The following is a 10967-nucleotide window of genomic DNA, read 5'->3' on the forward strand; positions in this document are numbered from 1 at the left end:
GCTGTTGAGTAAGTGCCACATAATTTCTCATTTACCAGCACAGTGGACTATTTTCAGTCATTTTCTTAGTAGTTCAAATGGGAACTCTATTGAATAGTGATTTTTGCTACTTTAATCTTTAGTTTGTTTTGAGTTGGGAAAGTGTAGGAAGAGACAGTGTAAGAAGGGAAGCAGGAGGAGGGGATCGATACTCTGGGTATCTGGAACAGTCGTTCACAGCGAGAAAGTCTACAAGTTAACACTTTGGAAACATCTAGTTTGTCAACACTTTTGAAGGAATTTCCAGAATTTCTACAACCAGGAACTTTCTAGTCATATGTGTGGTCTAAACATGAGATGTTCTTTGTGTTGGTTATCTGCACCTCCATGCAGTCAGGTGGCAGCTTGGGAGCTGAAGGTCTCTGGGGCCCATTTCGTGTTTTGTGAGTCCCCGTAGTCTCTTTATGCAGGCTTTCCCTGGGACAGTGCACACCTGAAACTCAGCTGCTGTGCTTTCTGTCATAAAGAAGAGAAGCGATTCATGTTGTGTACATTTATTAGCCATTAAGGTAGAACATGGGTTTTGTAAAGTAGTAAGTGGAATTATTTCTACTCCTCCCCCCAGGTATATTCATATAAATTTAGTGTGTTGTTTTGATTCTTGATACAAGTGGATACTAAAAGGTAATTTTTCTCAACTTGCAGCAGTGTTGTAAAGTCACCAGTCACAAAGCCTTGCCTTGAGTTTCCCCATTGTTAAAGTGGAGCCAATAACATGTGACTCTATGTAGTCCTTCCTGTAGGGTTGTTACAGAGTAGAATAGGAGATTTAGCTACAGCAGTCAACTATAAAGTAAGAGCCATGTGTAAAATACACAGGCCAGGATTTCATGAGCCAGATGCATTCAGCGTAAATGTATTATTTATTCTTGGTTATTCTTGGTTGAAAAGAAAGACCAAGGGTATACTTAGAGTAGAAAAATAGAAAGAAATAAGAAATGTAAAAAGACCCTGACTAGCAGGTAATGGCCTTCACATAGTCTGAAAAACAAGCTCAAGTGTGGCTCCAGTTAGACACCAAGATGCTGCGAGCCAGGGGGTTGGAAATTGGGGTAAAGAGAGATGCCTAGGAAGCACCAGATCCTCCAGGAGTGATAGCGGCTGAAACTAGTACTCAGAGGGCAGAGCAGTTTTCTCAGCACAGACTGGGCTGTGAGAGCTTTTCTAGGTTTAACTCACTCACCTCTGATCTTTATTGGAGATTGAGCATTCCTAGAAGTCTGCTGTGACGGGTGAGTGGTCTCTCAATGTTTTGTTTTTAAGTGGCATGCCCTTTTTGACAGGGTTTCAGTTGTTTATGCAGTTCAGATGTATTGTGTGCATTCTGTAAGCACATTGTTGGACATAGATTTTTTTGTGAGGTTTATAACTTCAAAATAAGTACAGGAGTTAAAGATTTTTTTTTTCTGTACTTAAGTGACTGCCTGCTGGGTGCTTTAGACTGCAGGATAAGAGCGTTTGGTTGGGATAACAGGGAACAAAATGACCCAGCCTCTGTCTCCAGGGACCCCTTCTCCTACTGCCTAGCTTTTTCCACCATAGGACAGTAGATCTCAGTCAGAACAGTCCCACAGGGGATGCCTAACTACAGTCATTGGAGCAACTCTGCTCTGGCCAGCAAATACTGTGGAAAACTGACTGAGGGACTTGAATTTGGTCCTGAGACAATATGTGTGTTGAGAAACCAGTTGCTGTTTCCAGTAAATAACGTGAATTCTTGCAGTAGTGCAAACCGTGGTTTCTGGCCATGCTGTTGGGAGACAGTGGCGAAGCACAGTGTCTCGGAGCTCACAGTTGCAGGCAGCTCTTGGCAGAGAATGTGGACATGGCACCTCCCAACCCTGCTGCCCCTTCTTTAGTGTCCCCTGGCTGCATGAAAAACAGGAATTTATGTAACAAGCCCTGCACAGCAAACTTTTTCCTGTTGGGGGGGGTCGGGTAAATTGTTGGCAAAGTAAGCATACAGCTCTGTTACTCAGAGTGACCTGAAATGTCCTCAGAAAAATATGTAGTGTGATATTTTGATAAGTAAAGGATTGCTGTGGCAAAAAAAAAAAAAAAGAAAAGAAAAAGAAGCCCATGAAGTTAGTAGCTACTAACCCTGAAGTAGTGAACTGTTTATAAACTTATTCAAAGATTTCATTATTCTGCCTTTTTCAGCCCTGTTGAAAATGCCCCTCCCCCATCAGTACTTGCCATGTTGAGCTTAAGAACTGCACCCCTTCCCCTGTTTCAGACAGCCAGGAAACTGATCTCTGGGAAGATCTCCTCCCCCAGACTCCCTTCATTATTAAATGAATGTGACAGGACAGGAGTCAAGCTTCCTCTCTTCTCGAGCTTTTATCAGAGCTTATCTCTGTGTCTATTGTGTTCAAAGAACAAAATTGTCATGATGGAATATTGTGCAAATGCCCAGACTTCCAGCATGTACATGTCATTGCAGAATGCAGTTACAGGGCTGCCTGGTCTCCAGCCCATCCCAGACAGGCTTCAGCTTTTAAGGAGGAATGTTGGTAGACATGGCAACCAAAGCTGTAGCTCTGGGTCATGGGGGTGGCAGGGAAATGGGGACAGCAGGTTTCGAAAATACGGGATACAATATTGAGATACAACGCAAAAGAAGTGTGTTTAACCTCTTCGGGAAATATTTGGAGTTAACATGCCTAGAGTTGAGATAGATTGTAAGTAAGAGAGACTTAGCAGTGCCACATACCCACATACCTGCCTGGCATCCAACCAGAAAGCGCCTGTTGGGCCATGTCTGATCCGCCCTCACCATGCGCCCTGGCAAGGGACTTGACACATAGCTGTTGTGTTGCAGTCCTGGGCAGAATGCAGCACACAGTGCATTTTTAGATGTGGGTTTCTAGGTTCTCTTGGGTCTCTCAGACTTTTGTTTCTTTTTAGAAAGTGAGATTACCACTACACTCACATTGTTTTCCGTCCCTTGTTGAGAAAAGACATGAATGCTCAGGGTCATGTGGAAGTCTGACCCTGTGTTAGTCTGCTCTGGTACAGTGGTTGGCGCTCTGAGCACCTTCATTCCTTGTCAACAACGTGAGGATGTGGGCATTGTGGCTGCCTCCTTGGGTGACCACAAATCTAGCTAGAGTCTGTTTGTGGTCCAAGAGGGGCCACCGAGTATTTGGGCAGCTAACTAAGCCTTGCACTCAGTTGGCAGAGAAGGCCAAAAAGTGGAGGAGCCATGTGCATAGCTCTGCTCTGAGGATTATGAGCTAGCCGGAATACTGTTCCTAGACTTGCATTAGGTCCCTGCAGAGCTGCTGGATGAATAGGTAGCAACTGTGCTGAGCCAGAAAGTCTAAGACAAGGTGCCTTCTTGGCTGAAGTGTTTTTCACATTCCCAGATTTGTACCCCAGGCTCCCCCAAATGTCAGAAATAGCACTGGGGTTTCCTTGTTTTAAGGAGTAAGGGACTGGCCCATACAGTTGCAGTTTGCACACGGTTGCTGTGGGTCTGTTCTCAGTGAAGGAGCATAAGAGCATAACTTAGTTCTCTCTCCAGACAGAGTGCACTCTCCTTTACTGAGTTCTTGAATTTAAATGTTGCATTTTATGGCAAGTTAACTTTCTTAAAGAAAAACCAGGTTTTTCTGTTTGTTTCTTTTGGGTTTTTTTTTTTTTTTTTTTGGTTTGGTTTGCTGGTTTGTTTTTGGTTTTGGCCTGATACAAATTGAATTTAGGTTGTAACTATGGGGGTTCTATTTGTTGATTTGTTTGTCTATTTTAGCTCAAATTGGCCTCAGACTAACAATCCTGCCTTTTCTTCCCACTTGCTGAGATTACAAATCAATAATGCTGCATAATGCTTGGGGTTTGGGAGATGGGGAGCCCGGATTGTTCCTGAGTAGGGGATTGATGCTGCTTCATCCCTTTTCTGTGATCCTGTGGGCCAGTGACATAGAATGTCTCATTTTGTGGAAATGGTGATTTATTTCACCTGAAAAAAAAAAAAATGGAAAGGGCTTTGTTTTTGAGACAGGGTCAAAACTCTACAAGAGATATAGCTGTATGAAAAAAAAAATGTATGTATGCATGTGTAAAAAAAATACTTATAGGAGCTGAGGAGATGGCGCTGCAGTTAAGAGCACTGGCTGCTCTTACAGAGGACCCAGGTTCAAATCCAGCACCCATGTGGCAGCACACATCTATAAATCCAGTTCCAGAGGATTTGATGCTATCCTCTGACATCCTTGACCAATAGGCATGCACATGGCACACATATATTTAAAAAAAAACAGGCAAATCATTTATGTGCATAAAAATAAATAAATCTTAAAAAAAAAACCTGAAAAAATACTTAAGCAGTTGTGGTTATTTAGTTAGAGAGAAGTGGGTGACTTTTTTTTTTTAATGCTATTTTTCCTACACCAATTTGAGATCTTTTATAGTGAGTTTATTGTACTGTTTGGAGCCAGCAGGATAGCTTTTGCTGTGCAAGTTTGATCCTCAGAACCCATATAAAAGTGCAAGAGACTGATTCCATAAAGTTGTCTTCTGACTTCCACATCTGTGCTCTGGCATAAGTACTGTGTTGTATTTGCTCTCCACACAAAGAGCTGTCAGGCTGTATTGGAAACTGTACCTGTATGGTCCATGCTGAACAGTAAGCTTTCCAAGCAGGAAGTACCATGCTTCTAACACACTGTTTTGCTTTACAGAACTCAATCCGCCATAATCTGTCCCTGCACAGCAAGTTTATTCGAGTACAGAATGAAGGAACTGGAAAAAGTTCTTGGTGGATGCTCAATCCAGAGGGAGGCAAGAGTGGGAAATCCCCTCGGAGAAGAGCTGCATCCATGGACAACAACAGTAAATTTGCTAAGAGCCGAGGACGAGCTGCCAAGAAAAAAGCATCTCTCCAGTCTGGGCAAGAGGGTCCTGGGGACAGCCCTGGGTCTCAGTTTTCGAAGTGGCCTGCGAGCCCTGGGTCCCACAGCAACGATGACTTTGATAACTGGAGTACCTTTCGTCCTCGAACCAGCTCAAATGCTAGTACCATCAGCGGGAGACTTTCTCCCATCATGACAGAACAGGATGACCTGGGGGATGGGGATGTGCACTCTCTAGTATATCCTCCTTCTACTGCCAAGATGGCTTCCACCCTGCCCAGTCTGTCCGAAATCAGCAATCCGGAAAACATGGAAAACCTTTTGGATAATCTCAATCTTCTTTCATCCCCAACATCTTTAACTGTATCAACCCAGTCCTCGCCTGGAAGCATGATGCAACAGACACCCTGTTACTCGTTTGCACCTCCAAACACCAGTCTGAATTCACCCAGCCCAAACTATTCAAAGTACACATATGGCCAATCCAGCATGAGCCCTTTGCCCCAGATGCCTATGCAGACACTTCAGGATGGCAAATCGAGTTATGGAGGATTGAACCAGTATAACTGTGCCCCAGGACTCTTGAAAGAGTTGCTGACTTCTGACTCTCCCCCCCACAATGACATTATGTCACCAGTTGATCCTGGAGTGGCCCAAACCAACAGTCGGGTCCTGGGCCAGAATGTAATGATGGGCCCTAATTCAGTCATGCCAGCCTATGGCAGCCAGGCATCTCATAACAAAATGATGAACCCTAGTTCCCATGCCCACCCTGGACATGCACAACAAACGTCTTCAGTCAATGGACGGGCCCTGCCCCATGTGGTGAACACCATGCCTCACACATCTGCCATGACCCGCTTGACCCCAGTGAAGACTCCTTTACAAGTGCCTCTGCCCCACCCCATGCAGATGAGTGCCCTGGGCAGCTACTCCTCTGTGAGCAGCTGCAATGGCTATGGTAGGATGGGTGTCCTCCACCAGGAGAAGCTCCCGAGTGACTTGGACGGCATGCTCATTGAGCGCCTGGACTGTGACATGGAATCCATCATCCGGAATGACCTAATGGATGGAGACACCTTGGATTTTAACTTTGATAATGTTTTGCCCAACCAAAGCTTTCCACACAGTGTCAAGACTACGACACATAGCTGGGTGTCAGGCTAAGAGTTAGTGAGCAGGTAAGTTCCTTCACTCCTGTATCAAAGGCCTTTTGAAAAGGAGAGGCAGTGCCATGTATCTTCATGGTCAGACATTTAAAAACTTGATTAAAGACGGGCTCTTACATAGCCAGCATCCCACACGTGGCTAATGTGCTTGGGTCTCTCCCAGGACAGCTCACTTGCAGAGCTGCGCCCAGGGTCATGTTAGGCTTAGTTCTGATGTCCCCTGTGTTGCAGAAAAACGCCTGTCACTGCTCACTCTCCACCCCAGGTCATCAGTTTGCCTTTTGAGGTTAAAACAGAGTGCAGGTTCCTTTAACAGCTTTTAGGAATTTCTTTTCACTGTAAGATAGGTCCTTTCTACCAGCTCTTGAATAAATGAACACATCTGATACAAATCAGATGTCAAAGGTTCCCCCCCCATCCCCACATTTTATTTCAATAAAGAATTTTCCCGGGGGCTGGAGAGATGGTTCAGTGGTTAAGAGCACTGTCTGCTCTTCCAAAGGACCCGGGTTCAATTCCCAGCACCCACATGGCAGCTCACAACTGTCTGTAACACAAATTCCAAGGGATCTGACACCTTCACACTAATGTACATAAAATAAAAATTAAATAAATTAAAAAAAAATTTCCCCACAGAATAATTTTGGAGCTGTTTGAGAAAGTTGTAGCTTACCCTGCCCCCAAGTTGGTTAAGTACAATTGAATTGACTTGAACTGCATTTTCATTGTGTGTGTTTTTCCCCCTTTAGGCTACATTTAAAAGTACTTCAGATTGTCTGACAACAGGAACTGAGAAGCAGTCCAAAGATGCCCCTTCACCCCTCCTTTTAGTTTTCTTGATTTAAAAAAAAAAAAAAAAAACCCTTCCTTTTCTCCTTTCGTCAGACTTGGCAGCAGAAGCACTTTCCTGTACAGGATGTTTGCCCAGCGCTCACAGGTTATGTGCTCCTGTAGATAAGGACCGCTGTGCCATTGGGAGTCATTGCAATGAAGTGCCAAACTCACTACACCATCTAACTGCAGAAAAGACTTTCAGATCCTGGTGTGCTTTCAAGTTTTGTATATATACAGTAGATACAGAATTGTACTTGTGTGTGTGTTTTTAATATCTACTTGGTCCAAGGAAAGTTTATACTCTTTTGTAATACTGTGATGGTCTCATGTCTTGATAAACTTTACTTTGTACTACCTGTGTTCTGCTAAAGTGATGAATCATGAGCTAAGATCTCCATTCTGCACCCCTGCTGAATGACTTTGAATCTTCTCATCTTGCCACAGGATTTGTATGAAAACCAAGTAGCCTGTGATCAATCTGCTGAAATAATGGACTCATCAAACTTTGGGGCAGAGTAAGATTAAGTGCCAGCTTTGTACAGGTCTTTTCTATTATTTTTGTTGTTGTTTATTTTGTTATTTGCAGATTTGTACAAACACCTTAAAATGGTTCTAATTTCTGGATAAATGACTTTTGATGTTAACGTTAGGACTCGATCATTTTTGGAGTAGATACTGAACTGTAATGTTTTCTTAAAGCTAGAGTCTACTTTGTTACATTGTCCGCTTGTAAATTCGTGGGATCTGAGGTATTTGGGGGCAGCATTCATAATGGTCATTTTGTATTTCTAACTGGATTAGTACTAATTTTATACGTGCTTACCTGGTTTGTACACTTTGGGATGCTACCTGATGATGTTTCTGACTAATCTTAAATCATTGTAATTAAATTAGTACTTGCATACTCAACATTTCTGGCCGTTAGGCAGGAAACTGATGTATAGTTACAGACACTTTGTGTTTTGTATGTAGATTTAATATGTTTTTATGTGTGTATTTTAAAGAAATTTCACCTGCTTCTATTCCCCTGTGATTTGTGTGCCGTGCATAGCATCAGGTCTTCATATAGATTTCCCCGTGTTGAGTTCTTACAGCTCCTCTGGGGAGACCCCTCCAGACAGATGCCCTGTGTCACATTGCCACCTGCCACCGGTCCTATGGGGAGGCCCAGCCAAATGATGCCCAAAGCCATGTTGTCACAGTTCCCATAGCTCAGGAAAGGAGAACGTCATCTAAAATGATGTTTGTCCAACTGGGTTTTTCCTTATATTTTGAGCTCTTATTTTGTCCAGGATGGAGATGGTTTTATGGCTATGTCCTGAAGAATCTTGTCACTTTCCAGTCTCATCATCTGTCTCTTTGGCTCTCAACAGTGTAAATCTAAGGAGGAAGTTTACAGATAGGACTTAAGTGATTTATGGAGTGCTTTGTTTGTACAGATAGTGGCTACCACATAGAACCAAATAGAACGAGTTCAAAATTGAGACAGTAAACTTGAAAAACAACCAAGTATACGTGCACATTTGTTTTGAAATCCTTAGCTTGAAATTTGAGAGTTTTTCAGTCCTGAGCAGCCTAACCTGTATCCCAAACATTGTTTTTATACTTTCTTGTTACCTGAAACTGACAGACCGGGATAATTGGTTTTGCCTCCCATTCCGTCCATCAGCATTTCTGACTCCTGTTGAGTGTCCGGAGCCACCACACCACAGTTGGAGGATTAGTAGTACAGCAGCGTCATCTTTGGTTTGTCCTCTTGAGAAGGCCTGGTTTTCATGTACAAGCCCAAATTGCACTTGCTGGTTTTAGTAAGTTTCTCATCTCTCCCGTTGTATTTTGTGTGTGTGTGTGTGTGTGTGTGTGTGTGTGTGTGTGTGTATGTTAAGAATAAAACGTACCTGATTTTCACAGTTGGCCAGCTTTGTCACAAGCTTCCTACTGTGACTTTCCCTATTTCAAACATGTATCGAGCCATTGCCCCCATGATCATCCCTTGTTTGGGCACTCCAAAACAGGCCTTAGTTTACAACTAAGTTCCTCCAAGCAGAGCCTCCTACAAATGGAGTAAAGCTTACTGCTGTCGAAGAACCGTGCTCTCTTCTTTCATAAACCATTTCTTCACCATTGTAGAAAAGCCCCCTAATCATTCAACACAGAGGCAGCTACAGCTGTAATTGGTGGTAGGTAGACTTGCAGAACATCACTGAGGGACCTGAGGTGTGGCTTCCTTCTGTAAATCTCAACAGCAACCCCCATTTTTCTTAGCGTTAAGATCATAACGTGGATCATGGCTAGTTGCCTGGGGCACGGTGAAGTCCAGGAAACGCTTCTTGTCTGTTTTGAAAGTAAACATCTGTGGCCCCCGGGAGTTCTTTTTTGTGAAAATGTTCAGTTTCTGGAGTATCTGGTATATTATTGTACATGATTGCTTTGTGAGAAGACTTCACCTACGCAGCCTTGTTTGATTTATTCTGGTTTGTACTGTTGTTAAAAGTGTATTGTATTATAGAGCTATTCGGATATTTTAAATATAAAGATGTATTTGTTTCCATAATATAGATGTATGGAATATATTTAGGTGATATATGACTTGGGAAGTTCCGCTTGGACAAACTGACTGAATCTAAGTTAATTAGCAAATACCACATCCTGGTGAGCAGTAAATCCTGGAACATAACAATAAGAGGATAAAGACACTTAAAATGAAAAAAAGTTTTCCCAAAGGCATACAATTTGAACTTGTTCAACCACTGAATATGACGCCCCTTCCTCTCTGCCCCTCCCCCCCAACTTCGAAGTTCTTAGTTTCAGCTCTTAAAAGTTACTGATTTTAAGTGAAATGTTTCTCTGTGGTTTCAACTGGGGAGTGATCATTCAGCATAATGTGCATTGTGGTTTATGCAAACAACAGCCTGGCATTGTGGCCAGTGATAGCCTTGTAAGTCCCATCAGGATGGAGACATGCCCTCCCACATACTCTACCACCTGAGTTGAGTAACAGTGCAAATTTCATGCTCCTGTTCCAATACTGAGAAGTGCCTGATGATGATGTTGTACTTACAGATACAAGAACAACCTTTACTATAATTGTATAAAGCCATAAATGTACATAAATTACCTTTAAGTGGCTTGGTGTGTTTTCTTTCCTTAGTGTTCAAACTCTTGAGCAAGCAAGCTTTTGTTCCGGTATCAAGCAATTGAGATAGACCAGTCACTCAATCCCACTGTTGATGGTGTACTCAGCTCTGGCATTTCCTTTGGAGGAAAGAAGGATTAAACCATGGCCCCTAATGTGAAGAAGTGCAATCTGAAATTAGTCTAGAACAGTGATTTTCAGCCTGTGGGTCAGGACCACTTGGGTGGGTCAAATGACCCATTCACAGAGGGTGCATACTAGATATCCCGAATATCAGATAACTTACAAAGTAGCAACAAAAATTATGGTAGGGGCTCGCCACACAGGAGGAACTGTGTTAAAGGGTCTCCACATTAGGAAGGTTGAGAACCACTGGTCTAGAGTCTGGCGTGGTGACATGCCTTTAGCCCCAGCACTTGGGAGTTGGAGACGGGTTCCCTCAGAGTTAGAGGCCAGCCTGGCCTACATGACATGTTCCAGGATACCCAAGAGTACATAGATCTTACCTCAAAAAACAGCCTATAGTTTTTCTTTCTTGGAATATCTGGAATCTGACTTCGGCCAGAAATTGTAAGCATATTAAACCTTGCTTAATAACAGACTAGAGATAACTTGGGGTTGGGGAAGAGTGGAATCCTGGTTAGAATAAACACTAGGTGATGTGCAGACATGATGGCCCCCTATTAGACAAGCAAATGGATCAGTTAATGTAACAAAAAAATGGAGGATTCTTTTATGTTTAGACAACAAAAGGTCAGTCAGTTTGGGGTGTCCTCTCTTACAGCAGAACCTTTTAAGATGTGGTAGCTAAAAGCTCACTGCATAAAACCCAATACCAAACAACAACTATCTAAACCCTGAGGCTCAAGCACACATGAGTTTTGAAAGCTTTTAATATGGTCCAAATAGAGAACTTGATCTGTAAATACTAGCAGA

General features: G+C 42.9%; 1 protein-coding gene across 1 annotated transcript in view; it reads left to right on the forward strand.

Annotated features, from left to right (window-relative positions):
* Foxo1 (forkhead box O1) overlaps positions 1 to 10019 on the forward strand; it is a 69710-nt gene extending 59691 nt beyond the window's left edge. Inside the window, exons 2-3 of the mRNA XM_021638605.2 lie at positions 4722 to 6073; positions 6811 to 10019. Of these exons, the coding sequence (XP_021494280.1) occupies positions 4722 to 6059 (1338 nt within the window). The 3' untranslated portion in view covers positions 6060 to 6073; positions 6811 to 10019. The remainder of the gene's footprint in view (positions 1 to 4721; positions 6074 to 6810) is intronic.
* The last annotated feature ends 948 nt before the right edge of the window (positions 10020 to 10967 follow it).

This window comes from Meriones unguiculatus, chromosome 2 (assembly GCF_030254825.1).
Source record: "Meriones unguiculatus strain TT.TT164.6M chromosome 2, Bangor_MerUng_6.1, whole genome shotgun sequence".
In the NCBI taxonomy this organism is placed as follows: Eukaryota; Metazoa; Chordata; class Mammalia; order Rodentia; family Muridae; genus Meriones; species Meriones unguiculatus.